Source organism: Piliocolobus tephrosceles, chromosome 5, assembly GCF_002776525.5.
Source record: "Piliocolobus tephrosceles isolate RC106 chromosome 5, ASM277652v3, whole genome shotgun sequence".
NCBI lineage: Eukaryota > Metazoa > Chordata > Mammalia > Primates > Cercopithecidae > Piliocolobus > Piliocolobus tephrosceles.
The window spans coordinates 132488608-132515628 of NC_045438.1; the positions used below are offsets into that span (position 1 = coordinate 132488608).

General features: G+C 48.1%; 1 protein-coding gene across 2 annotated transcripts in view; it reads right to left on the minus strand.

The window, feature by feature from the left end:
* Positions 1–26046, minus strand: part of PNPLA1 (patatin like phospholipase domain containing 1) — a 46136-nt gene extending 20090 nt beyond the window's left edge. Inside the window, exons 1-5 of one of the 2 annotated variants that reach the window (XM_023212471.2) lie at positions 25842–26046; positions 4927–5159; positions 3427–3492; positions 2149–2358; positions 1122–1182 (exon numbers count right to left, since the gene is read on the minus strand). In XM_023212471.2, the coding sequence (XP_023068239.2) occupies positions 1122–1182; positions 2149–2358; positions 3427–3492; positions 4927–5159; positions 25842–26046 (775 nt within the window). Of the gene's footprint in view, positions 1–1121; positions 1183–2148; positions 2383–3426; positions 3493–4926; positions 5160–25841 lie in introns of those variants that run through there. The other variant, XM_023212472.1, reaches the window with a different exon arrangement.
* Between the last annotated feature and the right edge of the window lie 975 nt (positions 26047–27021).

Genomic DNA, 27021 nt, shown 5'->3' on the forward strand with positions numbered 1-27021 from the left:
GCCTGTAATCCCAGCACTTTGGGAGGCCGAGACGGGCAGATCATGAGGTCAGGAGATCGAGACCATCCTGGCTACCACGGGGAAACTCCGTCTCTACTAAAAAAATACAAAAAACTACCTGGGCATGGTGGCGGGCGCCTGTAGTCCCAGCTACTCGGGAGGCTGAGGCAGGAGAATGGCGTAAACCCGGGAGGCGGAGCTTGCAGTGAGCTGAGATCCGGCTACTGCACTCCAGCCTGGGCGACAGAGTGAGACTCCTTCTCAAAAAAAAAAAAAAAAAAAAAGATAGGGTCTCACTCTGTCTCCCAGAGTGGAGTGCAGTGGTGCAGTCATGGCTCGCTACCACCTTGACCTCAAGTAGCTGGGGCTATAAGCATGTGCCACCATGCCCAGTTAATTGTTTAATTTCATGTAGAGATGGGAGTCTCACAATTGCCCAGGCTGGTCTCAAATTCCTGGGCTCAAGTGATCCTCCTGCCTTGGCTTCCTAAAGTGCTGAGATTACAGGCATGAGCCACCACATCCAGTCCTGTTCATTTCTTGTAACAAAGATGTTTGCCATGGAGTTAGCCCATAAAAGACATCTCATTGGAATTGTTTCTTCCACCCTGATAAAGCACAGAGAATATATAGGTGGAGGGACCACCATTGCAAACCTACACAGGGCAAAGGCTCTTCTCTGTGATTTGCTGGTCAGAGTCTTACACAAATATAAACTAGTGACATCCAGTTCTACCTTAATAATGCTATTTTACTGGAAAGAGAATAAAGTGGAAGAGAATGAAATGACATGAAAATGGAATTCTCCAGGGAGATCTGAACTCTGGATTTCCTAAATAGAGTTTTTACGTTCATAAACAAACACGTACAACTGTCCTAGACACTGTGCCCTTAGTTAACCCCAAAGCCCCGTTTACATGGAGATCCTATTTTCTAGACCCAGCAGTCTGGGCTAGAAAATGCAGCCTGTTAGATCCCCACCCCCATTTCCAGCTCTCCCAGGTGAAGGGCATCTCCAGGTCACAAATTTGGGGGGAATACCCCTCCACTCAGCCCTTCTACTGTTTGAACTGTCCCTACCCTCCAACACTGCCCTTGTCTGGGGCCCCACCGGTACTTACTCAGTCGCCTCAAGTACAAAACTGCATCCTCGTACCCTCGGTAGTAGTAATCGTGCAGGATCTGGGGGCGGGGGCACCAGGAGAATAACCAAGGCTGCGGTGATGAAGGGAGCCACAGTTCCCCCGATCCAGGGCTGCTACTCCCATTGCTCTTGAACTTTATTTGATGGACTTTTCAAAACGTACCCATCCAGTGTCCCATCCCTCACTATCTGCTAAGAAGAATTGGGGAGCAATTCCTGGTCACACGCCCCAGTGATGCTGTGTTCATGAGTGACACTATTCATGGTGGATCCTCAGCCTCCCCTGGGCAGGAAAGTGTTGGGTGCTCATGGCAGAACCAGACGAGGTGCATCGGGGCCATATGAAGAGCAAAGTTTGGAACCTGAGTTCAGGTCTCTGGGCTGCCCCTTATTGGCTGTGTTGCTCTCACCTCTCACAGCCTCAATTTCTTCATCTACAAAATGGGGACAGCAATAATATTGGTCACAGAGGATGCTAGAGGATTACGTGAGATATTGCCCACAAAGCCTTTTCTGTAAAGGGCCAGATAGTAAATACTTATTTTGGGCTTTGCTGGCCACATGCAATCTCTGCCTAATGTTCTTTTTCTTTTTCTTCTTTTTTTCCCCCATAACTCTCTAAAAATGGAAACCCCTTTCCTAGCTCACAGGCTGTACAAAAACAAGCCATAGGCTGGATATGGCCCGTGGGCTGCAGTTTGCCGACCCTTGCTTTGGTACATGAACTGTCTGAGTGGAAGGGTTCAGTTAATATTTCTATCAGCACTTCTGACATCATCTCGCTTTACAGGGAAGAATATTGAAGCCGGAAGAGCTTAAGGCACTTGTTCAAGGTCACATAGCTAGTTAGAAGCAAGGCCAGTAGGCAGGTCTAGGAGGAAATTTAAGGGATCATTTGAGGGGAGGAGCCTCAGATGGAACTTGAGTGGGCCCCAGTGGCTCTCTAACCCCACCCCTAGTCCCTGGTACTTTCCCCTACTCCCCAGACCCCTCCTGCCTCTCACCACCAGGTCCGGGGGGAACAATGCGTGGGTCATCCTGGCAATGTTCTCCAGGGAGAACTGGAAGGAGCAGTTGAACATGCGGAAGTCGTGGAAGATGGCGGGGCAGTCCCGGGGACAGATGTCCTGCTGCCCACTGAAGGTGGAGATGGTGATGGCGTCGGTCCAGAAGGCGCAGGGCTGCATGCCTGTGAAGCCCCCATCAATGTACCTCTGTGTAGGGCAGAGTGAGAAATGCTCACCTGGGGCCAGAGTTCTCAGCCCCACTCGGAGTACATCGAAATGGCCCATGGGACATGGTACCAGTTTCAAGGGCCCATCAAGGAAGGTCCAGAAGACCCTTCGGGATAAGCCTGGAGATGGAGGTCCTGGTGGGTGTGTGGTGTGCCCCTGGTCACTTGGTGAGTCCGCACTGGCCTCTGGACTCCCAGCCCGGTGCTCTGTCCTGCACTGATCCTCCCTCCACTATCTTAGAGGCGCTGAGACTGGGGCTCCCAGGGCTCTGTGTGCAGGGGACCCATACTCTGGGTAAAGCAGGAGACGTGCCCCTCTGCCACAGCCCCACCACCTGTTCACCCATGAGCCCTGTCCTTTCTGGGGCTTCTGTTTTCTCACCTATGAATGAAGGACGACAAATACTGAGACTCTAACTCTCAGGCTGGCTGATGTGCAATACGGGCTCCATCAACTACCTGAATCCTAGTCTCTGGCCCTAACTTTCTCTGCATATAAAATGAGGAAGGGGCATGAGCTAGACCATCACTACTCAGAGTGTGGCCCACCCACCAGCAGCATAGGCAGCACCTGAGGCTGGTTAGGGGCGGATCCTCAGGCCCTGCCCCGGACTGCCTGGATCAGAATTTGCCTAGTTTTACGAGACCCCGAGTGATTCACGGGCACATGAAAGTCTGTAAGGCCCTGGCCTAGAGGGCCTCAGAAAACATCCTCATCATTTGAGGTTCCAGGTCCCAGCGCTTCGGGGTCCAGCTCCTCTGTTCCGAGAAGTCTGTGAAAGCCTGCCAAGCCTACGGAACCTTGATTTGCTGGGCTCGGCAGTGGGTAGGCGGATCCAGAGAGGAGCCCACCCCAGCTGGAGAAGTTCATCTTAAAGGCCCAGAACGCCATCTACAATGGGAATTCTGAGTAACAACACGAGAAATTCTCCAACTCTAGGTCCTCCCACTGCATTCTGAGACCACCCCCTGCTCCCCCAGGTGTGAGTCACAGGGACCCGAGGTCCCCTGGATCCCAGTTCACTTGTCACCATGCTGGAGCACTCACCACACCACGGTAAGTCGGGGGGATGAGGCCGCAGTACACAGGGACGAAGCAGCTGCAGTATAGGGCCTGTATGGAGAGAACAGGGCTGAGATGCCGGAGGCCCAGGGGCGGGGTGGGGACGGCTAGTCTATCAGCCGCTGGGCCATCCACCACCAGCCCGGACCTCCTTAAATCCTAAGTGAAGGTGCCACATTGGGAAGCAAAGCTCCGAGTTCAATTCCTGGCCTGGTTCTCACTAATGGGGTCCTTGGTAACCTACTTGGTCCGTCTGGCCCTGACATCCCAGCATTAAAGCGGGACAGGGTCCTCAATAGCTTCAGGGTTCCTTCTGATGCTGAACTTTCATGAACCCAGTGGGATTCGACAACCACTAATGTGTGTCAGCAAAGGAGGCTGAGAGGCCCGCCCTTGGGAATGCCCTACAAGGGGGAGTGAGCAAGTGGGTGACGGTGCAGTGGGGTGACAGGGGCTTGGTGGAGGTGAGCATGGGCACCGTGGCTCCACAAGAGGGGTGCAGGCAGGGTGGGAGGGGATGAAGGCAAGTGCCCTAGCAGGAGGGAGTGGGTTTCAGCAGGTGCGAAGGCCCAGAGGTCTGGCTTGTGTGTGGTTTGCTAGGGTTGGCATGGTAGGAATGGAAGGTGGGGGAGAGGGCCAGGGAGAGAAAACTGCAGCAGTGGGCGATGAAGTCGGAACGGGAGTGGACATGAGGAGGCAGATCTGGAAGAGCCGGCTGCTGATAAACCCCGGGGGCCATTAGGAGTGGAGGAGGTGTCCTTGCACACTGCCTATTAATCCCTCATCCCCAGGATTACTGCCAGGCCAGTATGGGATGCAGATGGGGAGGCAAAGGCCCTGTATGTGGGGAAGGAAGGAGAGTGGAGATGTGGGGTGGAGGCCATGCAGCTTTAACCCCTTTGTCCCGAAAGACAATGGGACCTATCTGCAGCCCTCTCCAGCAATCATTGTTCATAACTAAAGTTCATATTAATGAGCTGAGGGCAGTGCACTCAGGATTAGCATGCACTTTTCTAAGCGATAACTGATTTGGTAGCTATTCAATCCCTTATCAAGGGCCACTAGAAGTGAGGAGGCAGAAAGGGGACATGGGGGCCTGCCTCCCCTGACTGTTCTCACAAACTGGGAGTAATTCAGGGAGGACACAAGGCAGCCCAGCCTGGAAGGCCCTGAAAGAGCCCCGGGCCCTCTGCAGGTCACACCTGGGCCTCTGTGAAGCTCTAGGCTTAGCGCAGAGGGCCGGGCAGGACGGATGCGAAGGCTGAAGCATTGAAGGTGGTGGTCAAGCCTGGTATGTCCTAGGCTTCTGTGTCCATCTCATCTAACACTGCACCTTGCACAGGGAGACACTGGGGGCATGAAGCAAGGGAAGGACCAGGGAAGTGAGGCAGATGGGTGAGGCATCGGGCTGGGCGGTCGAGAGAGAGCAGGAGCAGCCCTCCCACGCCCCCTCTTTGGCCCTCCCTCCCAGCGCAGCCCCCTTGCCTCAATGAGCTCCTCCTTGGACGTGAACTCTGAAACCACCACACTCTCCCCATCCGTGAAGCGGGTGAGGCTCACATGGAGCTTTCCCGTGGTGACCTTGTAGGAGTCCTCGGGCAGGACCTGGTACAGAAACTGCCTCATCATCTGCACCATCTTGCAGGATGGGGACAAGGGCCCCAGGAAGGATTTCTTCACCTCGGCCACACCCACATTGAGGACTCTGAGGTACTCATCTGCGAAGGAAGCAGAGAAGAGGGGGTGGTCGGCGCCACCCAGTGGCCAGGGGCCAAGGGAGGTCTAGGGTGGTTTCTCCAACTCATCCAACAAATGGGGAAACCTAGAATTCGGGAGCTGGGAAAGCCCCAGGAATCGGCCTGCTGTCCTGCACATGAGGAAAGCAAGACCCTGAGGAAGGAAGTCGCTGGCTCCAGAGAGCCCAGAGCTAGACGACGGTGGAGCTGGACCCAGGTGTCCTGACCTTTGTCCAGGAGTCGCTACGTGACAGACACCTTCTTATCAACAGCTAAAGGAACACTTTAGCCAACCCCAAATAGCTTTCCGCAACTCCTTGTCACTCTGCCTGGAAGTCCACTGCCAGACCACATTTCTGGGATCCTGTATGAGATTCCTATGAAAACACTGGTGCAGTTGGAAGTTGTTCCCAAGTGATGCCCTGGGATACTCGCTTAGTGCCCATTGAGTCTGTGGGCAGGGAGGGGTGCTGGCCTTGGGCCGGTGAATCGCGTGGAGGAGGTGAACTTTGTCTTGAAACCATTGCGTCATCTTTCCTTTATGGCCCTGGGCCAGGTTTGAGAGGGAGATGACCCTGAGATATGGAGTATGTAAAGCTCGCCTGTGCCATGAGCTCAGAGGGCAGATGTGCTATTCAGGGTGGCAGAAGAGGGTGTAATGTTCCCCACCCCAAGTCCCCAGAATCCCACCAGGGAAGTCTGTGTTGTCAGCTTAATAAGAAGTGATAACTTGCTTAATTCCCACAGCAATACTAGGAGGTGGGTATTTCTATCTTCCTTTTACTGATCAGGAAACTGAGGCTCAGATAGGCAATATAACTTTCCCAGGGTCAGCGTCAGCCAGTGAGTAAGTGGATAAAGTTAGCCTTTCAACCTAGGTTGTGTGACCCCGGAGCCTGGGCTCCTTCTACTACGCTAAGCCAAAAGCTTCTTCTGGAGCTGAGCCCACACCTGCTTTTTGCTGACCACTGCTCATCTCTACCCGGTGCAAGCATTTGGGAAAATCAGGAGTGAAAATAGCTCTGGAAAGGATTGCTTTTTTAAACAACATTTATTTGTAAAACGTGCTATAATACGCTATAGGGAAGAACTTTCTTATAGTTAGTGTCATGTAGCAATGGCTACAAGGGAAGCTGTGTGGTCATGAGTTTTCTGCCATGGGAGGTAACCAGGCAGAGGCTGGATAAGTACCTCTGTCAGAGAGTTTATCAAAAAGATTCCTGCATGAGTGATAGGGCTAAGATTCCTTCCAGTTTTGAGATTCTGGGATTCTCACAGGCACCTCGCAATACATCTGGGAAGTAATCAGTGTGCCTTACTCGCCTATTTATAAACAGAGCAGCTGAGACACAGAGCGGTTAAGTGATTTGCCCAAAGTCACATGGCAATTTAGGGACAAGCCAAAATTAAGGATGCTCTACTCCTCTTGTATTTTACAGTTCACAGATTATTCACCCCAGTCCTGGAGGTAAGATAAGAAGCTTCAGCACCATTTTACAGATGCAGAAACTCACACAGAGAAAAGCTAAGTGTCTTGCCTGAGGTCAGGCAGCCAGGCAGTGATTTTTCTGACTCCATACCCCACCTTCTTCCCCTGGGATTTGGACTGATCTCAGGAATGAAGAGGCTGAGCAAGCCTGGGTTGCCATGGTGACAGCCTTTTTTTTTTTTTTTTTTTCAACCTTCGGAATTACACCTGTTTATGTGTAGTAGGGACCACCCTGAGCAATGGAGCATCATAGCTGTCACCCTCCTACAGGAGAGGGTGCTCCTGGGAGGCAGAAAGGCCCTACAGTTTTAGTAAGGTTAGACTTACCATGTGTCAACAGTGGTAAACAGTGTCTGCCCTCAAGGGAGGGCAGAAGCTAACCCACTCACAGGTGATGCAGCAACTGCTCATTTGGATACCAAGGTGTTGGATCACTGAGGTCTCGCCCATAAGACCAGCTAGGATGGGGAGTCAAGCTGGGGCAGGGAATTCTTAGCAGCTTAACACCTTGCAAGGGTCAATGGCTTTTCCCATGATTCCTGGGAGCCAGGAACGCCTGATCTCCCAGCAGAAGCCACCCCTGGGAGGGAAGCAAGGAAATTTGTTCTTATTACAAAAATCAGACATGCTCGTTATGGAAAAACTTTTAAAAATGCAGATAAGCAGAAAAAAAAATTAAAATGTCTTGGAATCCCTCCTCCTAGTGACTAACATTTGGTCTGTCTCCTTAAACTACATATTTTATTTTTATTCATACTTATAAAGGGTCATACCATACATACTATTTGTAATTTGCTTCTTTCACCTAATCTGTTGTGAGTGTTTTTCCAGGTCAACAAATATTCATTTATAACTGAATTTGTTTTTTCAAATAAAGTTTTGTTCTGTCACCCAAACTGGACACCATGATAGCTCACTGCACCCTGGAATGCCTGTCTCAAGCAATCCTCTCACCTCGGCCTCCTGAGTAGCTGGGATTACAGGCATGTGCCACCACACCCAGCTAATTTTTTTATTTTTGTAAAAATAGGGTCTCATTATGTTGCCCAGGCTGGTCTTGAACTCCTGGTCTCAAGCAATCCTCCCACTTTGGTCTCCCAAAGTGCTGGGATTATAGGCATGAACCACTGCACCCAGCCTATACTCTAATATTAAAAGCAGTATGGAAAGCTGTTGTAAGGTTATACCATTACTTATTGATCAGGAAACCAAGAGTGGTTGGCTATTTAGTTTGTTTCATTGCTTTTCTAAATAAATGATGCAATGAACAATCGCATGCTAGCTTCTTTATCCATATACTTATTTTCCTTAGGATAAATTCCTAGAAGTGAGAATGCTAGGTCAAAGGCATGCATATTTAAAGTCTTATAATGCTTACTTTAATGGTAGCTTTAGTATATTATTCATCTACAGTCAACTCACCTATTCAGTGGTGGGAGTGGGTGACAGGAACAAAATATTGGACAAAATAATGGAAGCAGTGTCGACATTCCAAAGTACTGACATCGGAAAATGGTGCTATCTGGAAATTAGCAATGCTCTAGCCAGTCATGTAGCCTGGGAGGAAGAGGGCAGGAAGTTGTCTGATTCTCTCAGTCTAGCTCTGCTGCTGCTGGCTGAAGCCACACACCGAAAGATACTGTCAGCTCTGCATCTTCTTAGTTCTCTCCAGGTGTGTGTGTAGGGGGGTGGGTGTGTATGTTCGCGTGTTCCTGTCTGTCTTCAAAGTCTCTGACTGTCTTTCTCTGTGTCTCTCTTTGTCTCTGTCTCTGTCTATCTCTCTCCTTTCTCTCTCGCCCAGCAACTAAGCTGGTTAAACAAATCTATGCTGGTAGAAAGTTAAGTGTTAAGCACAGCAATTGCTGGGTGCTGAGAGAGGGGATAAATTTAGCTTACTTCTTTATGTATTACCATATTTTCCAGCACTTTCTCCCATTTAAAGGCCTCCTTCCGAGCTGCATGCTGCCAGGCTCTGAGACACAGAGTCCCATACTAACCACAACAAGATTATTAGAAGCAGCACCGCAGACCCAGTGTGTCCTGATCAGGGTACTCAAGGTTGACTGTTCCCACCCCTCAGCCCACCCTAGGCACATCCACTTCTGCTCAGAGGAGGGGTTTCTCTGAGGGCAAATCTAGTTCTCCTCCTTCTCTGACAATAGCCTATCACTGAGCTTTGCCCATAGGAAGGTCTTCAGAAACCTCCCCTGAGGGCTGGAAATTCCTCCAGGGCAGAGATGGGCCATACTCTATGCCCATCAAGCCTCTCAGTATGTGAACAAAGGAATACAAAAACCTGAGAGCAATGGAGATGCCCCCAAGGAAGAGCTACTTGACTTAATTATCCAATAAAAGCTTGAAGGCAAGATCATCCCAGATAGATGCATAGGCAGCAGAGTTAACAATATTGATTAGTGTGGTCAGCGCACCAGGTTTTATGAGTCTAATGTGCCAAGAAAAATAAATAAATAAGATGCTGGGTCAATGCTGGGTATGGTGGTTCATGCCTGTAATCCCAGCACATTGGGAAGGTGAGATGGGAGGATCACTTGAGCCCAGGAGTTTGAGACCAGCTCTGGCGACATAGCAAGACCCCTGTCTTTACAATAATAATAATAATAATAATAATAATAATAATAATAATAAAATTAGCCAGGCATGGTGGCATGCTGCTGTCGTCCCAGCTACTTAGGAGGCTGAGGTGGGAAGATCACTTGAGTCCGGGAGGTCGAGGCTGCAGTAAGCCATGATTGCACCACTGCACTCCAGCCTGGATGACAGAGTGAGACCCTGCCTCTAAAAAATAAAATGTAAAAGATGTTGAGACCGGGAGATTTTTGAAGGGCACTTGGAAGCTATATTTCCAAGTTTCAGCCACTCAGAGAGTCTTTCTTTTTTTAGTTTAATTTAAATTTTTTTTTAGAGACAGGGTCTCACTCTGTTGCCCAGGCTCCTCAAAGCATCCTCCCACCTCAGCCTCCTGAGTAGCTGGAACTACAGGCGTGTGCCACCATACCGGATAATTCTTTTTATTTTGTAGAAACAGGGTCTCTAGCCCTGTTGCTCAGGCTGGTCTCAAACTCCCTAGCTCAAGCAATCCTCCCACCTCAGCCTCCCAAAGTGCAGGGGTTACAGGCATGAGCCACTGTGCCCAGCTGATCAGAGAGTCTTTCCGTGACCACATCCATTTCTTGGAAAGAGCTTAGGCTTTGGAGCCAGGCAGATTTGGTTCAAATCCCAGCTTCACCACATGCTATCTAGATCATCACTGGCCACTTAAATAACATCTTTCATCCTCAACTTTGTTGCCTGTAAAATTAGTCTAAGAATACCTACCTTACTGGATTATGAAAAGGCAGACAGCTTTTAAAGTGCCTGCATACAGCAAATGCTCAAACATTGGGTATGGCAATCATTCCTTATGTGACAAGGTCATTTGGATGTTTCGGACTCTCAGCCTACTCATCTGAACAGAAGACAGTGATCCCAGCCCCCACATCCTTATCAAGCTGTGGTCAGGCTCAAGTGTGGAATCACAAGAGCAAAATACGAGCGTGGAGCGAGAGGGTGCGCCCCAGTTTCAGAATAGTGTAGGCCTGACTGGGAGAACACTCCCTCTCCTGTCAACTTGGGGGATCCTACAGATATAGTAGGGGGAAAGAGGGGCTAGAAAAATCATCAAAGGGGAAGAAAAGGGATAATTGTACATGTGTTTATTTGTTTAGGTGGATAATGCTCCCCCCTACACGAGGGGAAGGATGGTCTCTGTCTTGTTCATTCCTTTGTCTCTAGCACTCAATATAGTGCCTGGAATACGGTCGGCACTTAAGAAACATGCACGCAGGCATGAATAATGCATAAATGAACGAACTCTAGACCTGAAGCGGGATACTGAGGCCCAGAGAGAGAAGTCGCTATTCAAGATGACCCAGAGGATGAAAACAGAAGGCTTCTCTTCCCCATCTCCATGTGGCCTCTTGCTAAATGAAAAATCATAGAAAGACGGGCTCTTGGGGCTGATAATTTAAGCTGCTGAGGATGCCGTTCACAGGGGGCCGCAATTAGGTCTGCAGTGAGGGATGGATCCGCCACAGAGGATGGGACTGCGGGGCCCCAGGCTCAGGGCACGCTGGTAGCCTAGCAACAACCTCCGGTTCAGCCAATCACTGTCAGGCGCCGCCGCCTGCCCTGCTCCCAGAGCAGCTCTGCGTGGTGGGCGCGCGGGGAGCAGGCGGCGCCGCAGCCCCTGGGGAGGCGCCGACGAATGCTCAGAATCCCAGCATGGAGCACCTGAGAACTGGCTGCTCCTATCTGGTCCCTAATTGCAGACTGAATTGTAATCTGTATTTTCCTGTGGGTATATCTTGAATATCCGACCCCAACGTAATAATAATAATTGTTATCATCTTAACAACAATCGTTTCCCTAAGCAGGCTTTCCCACCTGTTATCTCAGTTTATTTTCACAGTGACAGCCAGCCTCCGAGGAGCAGTGACCCTGGTTTATTTACCATTTTATTTCTATGCCCTACACTGCAGGGGTATTGATTGAAAAACAGTTTGGCTTGAAGCTACAGTGCCACTACTGGAAGGTTTACAGAGACCCTTTGGGGCAGTGAGTTTTCAGTTAGGGAGCCTTTGTTCAAAAGAAATCTTAAGTGGAAACTCAATATATAAAACAACAAAAAATGTGGCTGTTCTAGGTTGAGGCTGTTCTGAGACTCTGTCCCATCACCCCACCCTCCCTAGGAAGGTAGCCCCCAAAACACTGCCCTGAGACTCCTAAGATTCTGGGATCCTAGGTCAGAAATAGGAGTCCCAACGAATTCTCACATTTTACAGGTAAGAAATCCTGCCCAGGAAAAAGGTGAGGCTCAATAAATATCGGCTGGATGGATGGATGAGTGGATGGATGGTTGGATGGTTGGTTAGATGGATGGATGGATAAAGGAGGGACATACCCTGGGACCTAGGTCACACAGTTTCTGTTTGCAGAAATAGAACGAGAATGTATGTGAAAACTCACATTTTTCTCTCTGTCCTGAATGCATTATAGGCTTTCACCAACAGCAAAACAACTCTGACCTATTTAGCACTTCAAACCAAACCAAACAAAATAATGTTTTTAATGGATAATAACAATCCTCCACATAGACCTTCTTCTAACCCTAAGAGTTTACTAAAGAATTGGATTTAAAAGTTCAGACTGGCTTATATCCGGTTGTCATGGAAACAGAAGTGTCTTCCGCTGATTCATCACCTGTGCTCCTAGCAAGGTATCTTTGCTAGCCCTCAGGTAGAGGGCCTGGGGCCTCAGCCCTTACCCCACTATGAGTTTTTCCCCCCAGAATTCAGGCACAACATCCAACATCCCACTGCAGGTTCTTACTGATCACCCTGAGGTGAAACAGGCAGAGAGGGAATGCATCTAGAAAGTTCCCTGGAAATGATCATGTATTCAGGGCCATTACCCCTGCCCTTTTTTTTTTTGGAGGACCCAGAAGTCTTTTTGGGATCCTGCTCCAAGGTAGGAATTAATACTGCCTCCCATCTAGGCTGTGGCCTCTCCTGCCCTATAGATTCTCCCTGCACTACCAAGGCGACACTGGGATGATGCCACAGCTGTGAACTGAGTCACCCCCTAGTCTTAAGACTCAGCTGGACTTCAGGTCTGATGGGGCAAACCACAGGCAGTGTGCTCTATCAACCCTGCTTCTAACTTGTGCTCCCATAAGGATGCATACTAGACTCTGAGTTAGGGCATAGCAGGAGATTCTTTCTTTTTCTGTTTTTTCTTTCTTATTTTTTTTTAGAGATAGGGTCTCACTACATTGCCCAGGCTGGACTTGAACTCCTGGGCTCAAGTGATCCTCCTGCCTCAGCCTCCTGAGTAGCTGGGGCTACAGGTGCACCATCACGCCCAACTGAGGAGATTCTTCCTTACGTGCTGATTTCATGATTACAGAGTTGGGTTACCCACAGGATTCAAGGGTGAACTCCTAACTCAGGGGAACCAAAAAAGTCTGGAGGTTTATTTACCATTTGTTTGGCTGTCTTCCCCCTAGAACTGGAAAAAGAGCTCAACTGTCTTTCTTGAATTTGAGCCCAAAGTGAAGCAAATAAAACAATGCTATTTTAATACTAAGTGAGTGGGTTTAAAAATGGATCCACCAAATGCAGTGTGGAATCCTGGATTAGATTCTGGGACAGAAAAGAGACATTAGTAGAAAAACTGGTAACATTCTAATAAGTCTGCAGGACAGTTAATAGGAATGTACCAATATTAATGTCTTAGTGTTGGCAAATGGATCATGGTTATGTAAGATGTTAAACACTAGGGGAGACTGGGTGAAGGATATGCAGAACTTTGTACTATTTTAGCGACTTTTCTGTGAAGCTGACGTTATTCCAAAATAAAAAGTTTATTATTAAAATTTTTAAAAACACAGATCGACCATCCTGGCTAACACTGTGAAACCCCATCTCTACTAAAAAAAAAAAATACAAAAAATTAGCCGGGCACGGTGGCAGGCACCTGTAGCCCCAGCTCCACGGAAGGCTGAGGCAGGAGAATGGCGTGAACCCGGGGCGCAGAGCTTGCAGTGAGTGGAGAGTGCACCACTGCACTCCAGCCTGGGTGACAGAGCGAGACTCCGTCTCAAAAATAAAACAAAACAGAACAGATCAAGTCAGGTGCAGTGGCTCACGCCTGTAATCCCAGCACTTTGGGAGGCCGAGGCAGGCGGATCATGAGGTTGGGGTTCAAGACCAGCCTGGCCAAGATGGTGAAACCACGTCTCTACTAAAAACACAAAAATTAGCCAGGCATGGTGGTGGGCGCTTGTAATCCTAGCTACTCAGAAGGCTGAGGCGGGAGAATTGCTTGAACCTGGGAGGTGGAGGTTGCAGTGAGCTGAGATCTTGCCACTGTACTCCAGCCTGGGCAACAGAGCTAGACTCTTGTCTCAAAAAAATTAAATTAAATTAAATAACACACACACATACACACAGATCAAGCAAGGCTGTTGGGGATACAGTGTCTTGCACTCACAGGAGCTCAGCTAGCACCTTCTGATACCAGAGGGATGGATTAACATATGTCACCTACGTGAGTTGTTTTCCAAATAGATGTTTCTACTGTGTAACGAACACATTCAGAGCTTTACCAGATCTTCCATTCAATGTTCTTCTACTAAAAAGTCCAAGGGATTGTTTGGGGGAAATGAATCTTTACCCATTTGGATGGAGAGGTTTAAACATGTAAAGCATAAGTTCCTTCGAGTGAGATGGAAGATACTGGGTCCAGCATGGTAGTGGGAGTTACAACAACAACTACACAATGACACCATCTCCATAATATTGTATAAAAAGTCCTTTTGTATTTGTCATGCCATTCGATCTCACTTTCTTTCTTTTTTCTTTTTTTCTTTTTTTTTTTTTGAAACAGAGTTTTGCTTTTATTGCCCAGGCTGGAGGGCAATGGCACAATTTTGGCTCACTGCAACCTCCCCACCTCCTGGGTTCAAGTGATTCTCCTGCCTCAGCCTCCTGAGTAGCTGGGATTATAGGTGCCTGCCACCACGCCTGGCTAATTTTTTGTATTTTTAGTAGAGACAGGGTTTCACCATGTTGGCCAGGCTAGTCTCAAACTCCTGATCTCAGGTGATCCACTTGCCTTGGCCTCCCAAAGTGCTGGGATTACAGGCGTGAACCACTGCACCTCGCCTGATCTCACTTTCTTAACCAATGTATAAATAATTGCTTGACCCATGGAGCATAGCAAGAAAGCTGTCACGTTGCTTGCAAAGCAATTTCTGAAATCATGATTAGAGAGGATGTAGAATGTAGACATTTAGAGAAATACTACTCTTGGCTCTGTTGTATAAACCTGGGAAAATCATCTAATCTCTCTAAATCCCTGTTTCCTCATTTGTAAAGTGAATATAAATATAGTATCTGCTTCATAGGGTTGTGAGGGGATTAGAGTAAATGATGCATATGAAGCACTTAGCACGGGACCTGGCACATTCTAAGTGCTTGGTAAATAGCTGTTATTCGAAAGACACTCGGATGTGAATTTGAGCAGAATACCTTTTTAGAGAAAACACTGCCATCTCAGATAACTAATTTTTGGAGTGATTTTTAATGAAGACATTTTGATTCTGAAAGTGTACCCAGCAGCCAGGACTGAAATCCAAGTTACATCTGGGCAACATATACACGTACACACCCACTCACACTCACCTACACACCTGCAACAGGAAAAAATGGAGGTTCTCATTCAGGTCTTAAGGAACTTCCAGCTCCAGTAGTATGGTGGGCTGAGCTAAAGAGGAACCTCTCCAGCTTCAGAAACAAGAGATCAGGTGCTTTGGCTCATGCCTGTAATCCCAGCACTGTGGGAGCCGGAGGCAGGCGGATCGATTGAGGCCAGGAGTTCAAGACCAGTGTGGGTAACATAGTGAGACCCTGTCTCTACAAAAAAATTAAAAAATTAGCCGGACATGGTGGCATGTGCTTCTAGTCCCAACTACTCAGGAGGCTGAAGCAGGAGGATCGCTTGAGCCCAGGAATTCGAGGTTACAGTGAGCTATGATGGCACCTCTGCACTCCAGCCTAGGTGACAGAGAGAGACCCTGTCGCAAACAACAAAAACAACTATAACAATAAAAAGCGCAATATTCAATAAAATATAAAACAAAGTTGTAAGACACGGTTGAACTCACGAGAAAGGAAGAAATGAAGAGGGAACTGAAAGTCAGTGACATGAGAAGGAAAACTGATGATGTGGTAACTGCGGGGACTGTTACCAGACCAGAAACTGGCAGGGACAGGGACTGCATTCTTGGGCTGGGTGAACTGAGACCTCTGCTTAAAGCTAGCACCCTCCAAAGGCTGCTGGGGTATTGCAAGGTGCCAGTGGCTTGTGTCTGCACAGGGATCTGGGTGAAAAAACACAGTCTCCCATAAAAATGGGAGACCCAAATCTGTATTACATATGGTTTAGAGCTTGAATTGATACAACCTACAGAGTAATTAACATGAAAAGTGTTCCCAAGTCAGCAATAATCCTAGGGTGTTTGGCCAGAGCCAGTGCAGACTAGCTGAGATGGGTCCTTCCACTGCTGGGGCCACACAGAATTCCCGCAGAAATACCGAGTCCTTGTGCAGATGAGCTCACGATTACCATGGAAAACATTGCTCAGACCAGGCTGGATTCCAGTCATCTTTGTTTTTGTTTGTTTTTTGTTTTTTTTCTTTTTGAGACGGAGTCTCACTGTGTCGCCAGGCTGGAGTGCAGTGGTACAATCTTGGTTCACTGCAACCTCTGCCTCCCGGGTTCAAGCATTTCTCCTGCCTCAGCCTCCCGAGTAGCTAGGACTACAGACACATGCCACCATGCTAATTTTTGGATTTTAGCAGAGACGGGGTTTCACCATGTTGGCTGGGATGGTCTTGATCTCCTGAACTTGTGATCCGTCCGCCTCTGTCTCCCAAAGTGCTGGGATTACAGGCGTGAGCCACCACACCCGGCCTTTTGTTTTAATAAAGTTTAATTCGTTCTCTGGGACATTCTTGAGTTTGGAAAGTGCTGCTTTATCTATGCTTTTCTATTTCAAGGTAATTTTCTTTTCACGTATTCATGCATTCATTCAATATTCATTCTTCAAAGACTTATTTTGTGACTAATATTTGCCAAGCACTGGGCTAGGAATGCATCCATGACTTCTTTTGTCTTTCACCATAATGTCCAAGGGATGTGTTTCCAATTATCCAAGTTACAGATGGCAAAACCAAGGGCAAGATGGGTCCCTGGCCAGCCAAAAACCCACGGAACTCAGGGGCAGAGTTGGAAGTTCAGCCCCAGCCCTCCTCCTTCCTGGGAACTGTATTCTCCACCAATCCTGACCATGTCTCATTCCTCAACTGAGTGACAAAGATGGGTGCATGAGTGACCAAGAAAAGGAGTTACTAAAGTGAGGTTCTCACAGAGGAAGCCCAGTGCCAGTCCCAGTAGACCAGAATACACCTTGAGCCACCTATCAATGACAATAACCAGCCAGCCTCAGCTCCAGGACCCCAGGAGAATTTCAGTTATTGGACGGGCAGGAGCTGCCAAAGGTAGCACTGGCCTGGGTGTGGGAGGCCGATCAAAATACTTCTCCCGTGCTCTGTCTCCACGGGAGCAGTTGTGCTGGGTCCTGTTGTGCACACATTTGCGGGGCAGGGGGCAAAACATACGGCTCCTCTGGATCGCTCATGTGTTTTGCAAGATCCCTTTGAAGCCTGTTTCCTGTCCAGAGGGACAAGCCACCTCCCTTTCTGAGAACACAAGCATGTTTGCACCGGGGGGTAACTACCCCTGCAGACCTCTCAGCCTGGAACTCTCTTCCCTCACTGCACGTGGCTCTCTCCTAGCTTCATCCACCTCAGAGGGGCCCTCACAGGCCAGCCCACCCAACACTGTGCCCTTGTGTCACTCTCCCATCCTTTCCCTGCTTTATCTTCTCCTTTGAGCATGCATGCTGGCCTTTTTTATATGTTTAATTTTCTATGGTTTAATTTCACCAAGAGAATGTCAGTTTCATGAGGGTGAACATTCACTGCTTTGTTCACTGCCAGATCCCCAGGACCTAGAATGAATGAGCAAATGAATCATCTATTTCATCACTGTAATTCCGCCAAAATCTGATCCTTAACCTCCTTGTCTGCATCTTGTGGGAACCGGGCTCAAACAGCGATTCTCAAACTTTAAAAGAAATTACTGAAAGATTTTCTTCAAATATAATTTTAGAAAGATCCCCCATGTATGAGATGGACAACAGCAGGGCTGTACTAGTGCAGCCAGGGCTTCCGATGTGTCTGTCCCCTGCTTTTCCTCCCCATCTGCAGAACCCTACGGATCCCTGGAACACAGTTTGGAAACTATTGACCTAAGTGAAGTCTGTCTCCAACTAGTCACTTTCTCTCCCAGGGTCTAAATACAATTACCTGTAAAATGAGGGAGTTGGACTTGCTGACCTTGACACTGGAATATCCTAGCATTATCCATATCCATAACCACAGAAAATCATCCAAGAGCCAGGGAAACTACAAAATACAAATTGCAAAGACACATTCAGTGTCACACTGGCCAATAGCCAGCAAACACCAGGAGTTTATCAAGGAGCTCTTGTTTTATGAGCAGTTTGTGGGAGCCATAGGACCCACAAGATCTCAGATTGCCCAACCAACCTAGTTGATGAAATGAGACACCGTATCTGTAACAGTTAAAACTGTACAACATCAAATGCTAGAATAGGTGGACAGATTTTATGGGCAAACTGGACATCATGGAAAAGAGAGATGGAGTGGGGTAAAATGGGATGGTGTCTGGGGAGAAGGTTTTCTCTCTGAAAGGGGGGCAGAGGGTCATTCTAGGCAGGGGACACAGTCGGTGCCATGGTACACTGCCCAGGCCCCTTGCTGCAAGACCGAAGCTCTCATGCTCCCACTGCCAGAAGGGCAGCTGCTGGTGGGCCAGAGCTGAGCCTTTTCCCAGACAACAAACTGGACTTGACTTTGTGATTATTTGTTTGTTTGTTTGTTTTTAGAGACATGATCTCACTCTGTCGCCCAGGGTGGAGTGCAGTGTGGCACAACTGTAGTTCATTGCAGCCTCAGACTCCTGGGCTCAAGGGATCCTCCCACCTCAGCCTCCTGAGTAGGTAGGACTGTAGGGATAAGCCACCACACCTGGCTAATTATTTTACTTTTTGTAGAAACAGGGTCTCACTTTATTGCCCAGGCTGGCCTCAAACTCTTGGCCCTAAGCAATTCTCCCACCTCAGCCTCCCAAAATTCTGGGCTCACAGGCACGAGCCACGGCACCTGGCCAACTTTGTGATTATGAAGTCTTCATCTTGGTCTCAGGCAGGGGCAGAGTTTCTCCAGGATCCTCATGCCATTGATTATGGTTGTTGCAACGCGGACTGCTAGTTGTCCCCAATATCCATTCTCCCCTTCTTCTTTCGTAATTGAACCTCTGATTTTTAGCTGGCCACATGGCCTCCCAAAATAAAGTCTACATTTCCTAGGTTCTCTTGCAGTCAGGTGTGACCATATGACTAAATTCCAATCCATGGGATGTAGCTGACAGGACATATGTCACCTCCAAGTCCTGCTCTAAAGGACTGTGCCCTTCCCATTTCCCTTTCTGACTAGCTGGAGTGCAGACATGGCAGGGGGCACTTGGACCACAGGAGAGGCTACACCTTTCAATTCCCGACGTTAGTTGACTTGCACTGTTTACTATGCTCTGGAGGCATCACGTTTCCCCACTGCGTGGCTTTGTTGTGTTGTCATGCTATGTCCTTGCTAGAAGCCTTGATTCCTGCCCAACCTGTCTCTACCTGTCCAACTTCTATTCACCTTTCAAGCACGGACTAGCCCAAATGCCACTTCTATGAGGCCTTCCATGTTTGGAAGCGTTTTCTCCATCCCTCTGCGCTCCTATGCCTTATAATTCTCTAACATTCAGTTGCAACTTTCTTTTTTTTTTTTTTTTTTTTGAGACGGAGTCTTGCTCTGTCGCCCAGGCTGCAGTGCAGTGGCGCACGATCTCAGCTCACTGTAAGCTCTGCCTCACGGGTTCACGCCATTCTCCTGCCTCAGCCTCCCGAGTAGCTGGGACTATAGGCGCCCGACACCACACCCCGCTAATTTTTTGTATTTTTGGTACAGACGGGGTTTCACTGTGTTAGCCAGGATGGTCTCGATCTCCTGACCTCGTGATCCACCTGCCTCGGCCTCCCAAAGTGCTGGGATTACAGGTGTGAGCCACCGCACCAGGCTCAATTGGAACTTTCTTGCATTATAACTATTTGGTAGCTGCCTTTAAGTTTGAGTGGACTGTAAGCTCCTTGTAGCAAGATCAGAGTTTCATTTTGTGTTATATCTTCACATCCTCTGCAGGGCCTAGTATATGCTCAACTAACACAGAAGGAAGGAAGGGAGGGAGGGAGGAAGGAAGGGAGGAAGGGAGGAAGGAAGGAAGGAAGGGAGGGACAGACTGGCTTGCTAGTTTTTTATGGGGAGAAAGGTGCCAAGAAGTAGCTTAAGTGGGAGTAGGGTTTTAAGTCTGCCAAATCACTATTCTTCAATAAGAAACATTTTATTTTTCAAAATTATGCAAATGCAGCTTCAAGGCATGTTTCCAACCCTACTTCTGACAAGATTGGGAACTCTGGACCCCCCAGTGGCAGTCACGGAGACCACCCCTCCTAGGTGAATGAATGGATTAATGAAGGTTACCACCTCTCTAGTAAAAACCAGGCACTGTGTTAAGTGCTTTTACAAACATTTGCATGTGACTTGAACTGGCCTGGTCGCAAAACTGGGCATACATGCCAGAAGATGCACCTCTGCCACCTCAGCTTTCACAGGAAAAAAACACAGGATCTCAGGACAGAAAAGCCCCAAGCTGGCTACAAAAGTAGGGACATGACCTTGAGGAGGGCCTCAGAAAATGCCAGCTGGGTGTGGTGGCTCATGCCTGTAATCCCAGCACTTTGGGAGGCTAAGGTGGGTGGATTACTTAAGGTGAGGAGTTCGAGACCAGCCTGACCAATATGGTGAAATTGGTCTCTACTAAAAATACAAAAATTAGCTGGGTGTGGTGAGGGGTGCCTGTAAGCCCAGTTACTCAGGAGGCTGAGGCAGAAGAATCTCTTGAACCCAGGAGGCAGAGATTGCAATGAGCTGAGATCACACCACTGCATGCCAGCCTGGGCAACAGAGCAACACTCTGTCTCAAAAGAAAAAAAAAAAGAAAGAAAGAAAGAAAATGCTATAGGTAAAAAAAAGATCCCATTTCCCATAGCAATAAAAAATAAAACTACAAGGGAAAAATAAATCTAATAAAACACACAAAATCTTTACTGAAGGACAAATAAAAGACCAGAATAGAAAGATCAACTGTATTTATAAATGGGAAGATGCAATTTCAGTCAAAAGCCCAGCAGAGCTTTTCACATGGGGCGGGGAAAGGGCCAAACATAATGGAGGCAATATTTGAAGAAGAAAAAAGGAGGAGGAAAAGGAGGAGATGGCTTGTCATAGGTGACGAACCCCTTATTATAAGACTATAATGATTAAAACAGAAATAGACAAATGAGCCAACAGAAGAGACACTTGAATATTCCAGATGCAGCATTTCAAGTAAGTGTCGAGATAGCCTCTAATTGGCTATCACATGGCAAAACAATTTAAAAATTAGATCTCTACCTCAACCATCAACAAAATGAATTCCTGAGGAATTAACCTAAATATGAAAACTTTAAAACTTTTGAAAGACAATGTAGAAGAAATCATTGTAATAAAGATATTTTATAACACATATTATATAAGAGGATGGCCAGGTGCAGTGGTTTACACCTGTAACCCTTGCACTTTGGGAGGCTGAGGAGGGAGGATCGCTTGAACCCAGGAGTTCAAGACCAGCCTGGGCAACATAGTGAGACCCTGACTTTACGAAAAAATTTTTAAAATTAGCCGGGCATGGTGGCATGCACCTGTGGTCCCAGCTACTCAGGAGGCTGATGCAGGAGGATCACTTGAGCCTGGGAGTTCGAGGCTGCAGTGAGCCATGAATGTGCCACTGCACTCTGATGTGGGTGAGAGAATGAGACCCAGTCTCAAAAACAAAACAAAACCCAAATTGTAAGATGAAAAGATGGATACATTTGACAGTATTAAAATTAAAATCTGAGTAACTAAAGACATCAAAGCAAAATAAAAATACAAGAAATAGAGTGGGAAAAGAGAGGTGCATTGTGAATAACTGGTGAATGATAAGTGTACAGAAAATACAAAGAACATCTACACATTAAAGAAAAAAGATAACTCAGTAGGAAAAAGCAGGGAAATGTGGTGAGCAGGCAAGTTGCAGAAGAGGAAACGTCAGTGGCCAATAAGTACGTGGGGATGCTGAACATCACTAGCAATCAGGATAGGTAGATTAAATACAGTAGATGAGATACAATTTCACATTTGTTAGATTGGCATAAGATTTTCAAGTGTGACATTGTGGGGAAATTAGAACTCATATCTGCTGCTTGTGATTAAATTGGTACAACTGCTTTGGAGAGTAACTTATCAAAGTCAATAACAAAGTTAATGACACAAATACCCTAGAATGATATACATTCCGTGTGAGCATGGGAGACACAAACAAGCATGGTTGTAACAACAAGGAAATTGGTCATATCCATCAATAAAATGACTAACTGTACTGTGGCATAGGAATACAGAGACTTGAAGAAAAACCGGAGACCTAGCCCTGGTTCCTTTTCGGCTTCTAACTAACGAAGGGATTTTTGTTTTACATAGAATGCTGTCCCCAAGATATTCTTGGGCTCATTCTCTTACCCACTTCAGTTCTGTGTGGAAATTCCACCGGCTCAGAGAGACTCCCCGACCCTGCCTCCGCACCCCTTAACATTGCATTGTTAAGCAGGGCAATTTAAAGGATAAGAATGTAGATTCTGGCCAGACTGGGTTCAAATTCTAGCTTTACCAAGTGCATTCGTGTGACTGTAGACAAGTTATTTAAATTTTCTGTGACTCAGTTTCCTCCTCTGTAAAATGGGGATCATAACAGTTTTCACCTGGGAGGGCTGTTGTGAGGACTGAATGAGTTAATATGCCAGAGGTAGAATGGTGCCTGATATAAAGGAAGTGCTAGTTAAGAGTAAATTGCATGGCAGTTAAAATGACTGAATGAACTAGACTGGAGTGACACTGACAAGTCTCATAAACATACTGCTGAGTGGACAGAGTGAGTCCCACACACACCTCCCTCACCCTTCCCTGGACTTCTGCCATCATTATGAGCAGCCCACAGTCTAGTCCTTGATTACACCCCACTGCTTGATGTCCTTTTTATAGGTTTTAGTTCCCACCACTGCCATCCATGACCATCACAGCCTGGCCAAGTAGGCTTGCAGCGGTATTCATCAAACTGAATGAGTTAAATTAGTTCTGAAAAGTCTTTTTCTTTCTTTCTTTCTTTTTTCTTTTTTTTTTTTTTTTTTTTTTTTTGTTATTTATTATTTTTTTTAATTTTCAAATTTTTTTTTTTTTGCGATGGAGTCTCCCTGTATTACTCAGGCTTGTCCTGAACTCCTGGACCCACACAATCTTCCTGCCTTGGCCTCTCAAAGTACTGGGATCACAGGCATGAGCCACTGCGCCCAGATGCTATATTTTAAGATGACATAAAGACAGAAGAGTGAGAGTAATGGAGCAGATGAGCAACGCAGGTGCCTGGAAAAGGAAGGAGAATCCCTGCACCAGGTGTTTCCAAGGCACGAATTCTGTGACTCCAGGACAGAGTGGGGGTTGTCACCCTAGCCCAATTCTGAAGGCCTGGAGTTCACTGTGGAAGAGCCATTAACGGCTGCATTCACAGAAGACTGTGCGTTAAAAAGATCTGGAAAGATCCATGCCTAGCCCTTAGCACTGGCTAGAGGAGAGACGGTGGGATTAGGGGCACCCAGGCAAATGGAGGCTTTCTTTCTACTATTTATTTATTTATTTATTTATTTATTTATTTATTTATTTGAGACAGAGTCTGGCTTTGTTACCTAAATTGGAGTGTAGCAGCACGATCTCACTGCAACCTCCGCCTCTGGGGTTCAAGCAATCTCCCACCTCAGCCTCCCGAGTAGCTGGGACTATAGGTGTGCACCACCACGCCTGGCTAATTTTTGTATTTTTTTAGTGGAGAAGAGGTTTCGCCATTTGGCCAGGTTGGTCTTGAACTCCTGATTCACCTGTCTCAGCCTTCCAAAGTGCCGGGATTACAGGCATGAGCCACCGTGCCTGGCCTCTTTCTACTTTCTACTTTTACTCTATACATTTTCACATTGTTTGAATTTTGTCCAGTGAGAAAAATGTGTTTATTACTTGTGAGATATTAAAAAGAAAAAAAATCTTATATATTAGAGGTACTCAGTGAATGGGCATTACTATTATTCTTTAAAATAAAGACTTTCCACCCAGCATAGAGGTCCCCAGCCAGGAAGTACCCTGCTTGGGCTAGGAGGAGCTATTGTCTGCAGCCACTCCCTCACACAGCCCAGCTGGCCCTCCAGCAAGTCTCATGGCCTCTACTTTCAAAGCACATCCTGAACCCAATCTCTTCCCTCATCTAGTTTCCACCTTGCTCCCTCAAACACACTCTGCCCATCGGTCAGAGATCTTAAGAAGCCTAATCAGATGGTTGCCACATTCTGAACACTTGCCATGTGCCATGTATTGTTCTAAGCAGGGATTCATATTAGCTCAGCCAATCCTATAACCAGGGGTTCCCAACCCCCAGGCCACGGCCCCAGGTCTGTGGCCTGTTAGGAACCAGGCTGCATAGCAGGAGGTAAGCAGCAGGAGAAGCTTCATCTGTATTTACAGTGGCTCCCCATTGCTCACGTTACCGCCTGAGCTCTGCCTCCTGTCAGATCAGTGGCGGCACCAGATTCTCATAGGAGCGTGAACCCTCTAGTGAACTGTGCATGGGAGGGATCTAGGTTGCACACTCCTTATGAGAATCTAATGCCTGATGATCTGTCACTGGCTCCCATCACCCTCAGGTGGGACTGTCTACTTGCAGGAAAACAAGCTCAGGGCTCTGATTCTACCTTATGGTGAGTTGTATAATTATTTCATTATATATTAAAATGTAATGATAATATAAGTAAACTGCACAACAAATGCAATACACTTGAATCATTCTGAAACCATCCCCCACCAACCCTGGTGTGTGGAAAAATCGTCTTCCACAAAACCAGTCCCTGGTGTCAAAAACGCCGGAGACGGCTGCTATAACAATGCCGGGAACCAGGCGCGACTAGGATCTCCCTTTTCTAGATAGAGAAACAGAGGCGCAGAACGTTCAATAACTTGCTTTGGGCATGCATCATGAAACGGCAGAGCTGGGATCCCACGTGAGGAGCTCACGCTCTCTGCCCCTCCCCACCCGCTGTCACAGCCGCCTGTGCTCCCTCTCTTAGGTGAGATCAGAGCTTGCCACTAAGGCCACACGACCTGGCCCGTGTTGACCTCCCACCACCTTTTCCACACTACAGGCTTTGTGGCTGCTCCTTCACCAGGAATTCTCCTTTTCAGGAGCTCCCAGTAGCTTGTTCTGTCACCATACCCAGCTCTAGGCTTGAATGTTACCTCCTCAGAAAGGCTTCCCTGACCACCTTCCTAAAATAGTCTCCATTTTATTCTCAGTCCCTTTCCTGCTTTAATTTTATTCATGGATCATATCACTTCCCGACTTTATCCTAGAAGATGCCTTGTTTCGATGTTTATTATCTGTTTTTTTCTCTAGAATTTCTGCTCCAGAAGGGCAGGGACTTTGTCCTCAGTGCCTGGAACATGGCCCCGTCTAGAACAGGAGCTCCGTAAATGAATAAATGCCCCTCCAAGGCAGCCCACTAGGCTGTTGGGCCTGCTCCTCGGGGCTGCTAGACGCCTCTGCGGCCTGGGACGGCTTCTCTCTCCGGGTGCGCAGTGTAGCAGTCCTTCTCGTCGGGGCTCCCGGACCGGCAGGGCAGAGGTGAAGTGAGAGCTTCTCTATTCTCTCCCCACCCCTTCCTATTCTTCTCCCACTCTGGGCTCTCTCCTGTCTACCCTTCCAGCCTCGGGGCGTTTGTCTTTCCAGCCACCTGGAAATGGTGGACAATACATTCCAATCAGGGTGATAGAGATTTGAAGAGTTGCCTCTCCCAAGGGTATGTTCATTTTGAAAGAGGCCAGGCAGGAGCAACGCTGAACCCCAATGTATGATTGTGCTGCGGTGTAGCTTCTGACAGCACCATGTTCAATGTTTGAGGGAGATACTGCCCTTCACTCTCCCAGGCGCTGGGAGACAGAGCATCTCACAGGTAAGGGCACTGAGGGAGAGGGACAGGGGTCCAGGCTCACCCTGCAGGTCAGAGACTGGGGACTTGCAGACCCCAACCTTCAAATGTCACAGCTGCTGCTGTCCTACTCCAACCAGCTCTTCCCTTCCCTTCCTGCCACCCAGGCCTGGCTTTGTCCCCCAAAGCATCCCCAGCCTCCCTCAGGCTTCTTCTGTCTCTGTGGAATCCCCCAAGAGATTTCCCAGGGGACCCAGAACACAGGCCTTACCCATTTCAATCCCGCAGATGACCAGGGCGGCGATCACAGCACCCGCCGATGTCCCCGCGAAGCGGTGGGCTGTTTCCAGCATCCGGGGTGCCAGGTCCCGCAGGGCATCCACAGCCCCGGCCTGGTAGAAGGAGAGGAATCCACTGCCCGAGAAGGAGATGGAGTGAGGGGTATCCGGGTCCCCCTTGAACACCTGTTCTTCCATCTCCTCGGCCTCTGGCTTTCCGCGGAAGGAGGAACCACCCTTCAGTGCTTGCCTGCCCGAGCCTGGGCTGCCGCTCCCTGTAGGAAACTCCCTGCCCAGCTTCCCTGCCACCCTGGAGCTTGGAATGTGGCCGTCTCTACCCAGCTGGAGCAACCTCAGGCTGCTCAGGAAGCTGCCTCGGCCTGTTACGCTCCGCCAGGAGGCAGCCCCAAAGGTTGGAAAGGGGCCCCAGGATGAGATGCAGACGGCCCCCCGGTGTGTGAGCAGGGTCCTGATCCTGTGAGACCCCCGCTGGCTTCATTTCTTGGCTAGATTCATCTCAGGCACAGGATCCTCAGCCCTCTGCCCATCCGTGGTACACCAGGGCGCATTCACTGCTCCCCGACAAAGGGCCATGCCCAAGGAGGCAGGCTCTGCCCAGTCCTCAGCTGCAACATTCAGTTGCAAAACCTCCGTGATGGTTATCGGTGGACACCTCCCTCCCCAACATGCTCCTACAGCAGTGAAGGGCTTCCAAGCCCGCCTCCCTCCAGGAGGACGGTGCCCACCCTGTCTCTTTAGGACATCCCCAAAGAGATGCCCCTCCTGGGCTCCTTCAGGCTGTGTGGTATGTGTGATGTGTTACACAAGCATTTTTATTTGTTTTTCTTATATAAACACCCCTTTGTTTGTTCACTTGTCTGTTTATTTACATGTTAGCATCGGCCCTGGGTAAAATTGTAAGAGAAGTTTGACTTTGGGAGCCCCACCCACCACCGCCTCTGCACCTCTCTCTGTCTCTGCTCCTGGGCCCTTCACGGACCCTGTGACCTTGGTCAGTACCCTCTCGCGAAGCCCCAAGCCCTCATGCTATCTTCTAAGTGTGCAGGAAGAAATCAGCCTGAAATCTAGATCATTCTAAGTGTGTGAGGCTTCGTGTTGTGTGCTCTTCCTCCCGCTCAGAAATGAGAAGTTTGAGATAGCAACGTTTAACCC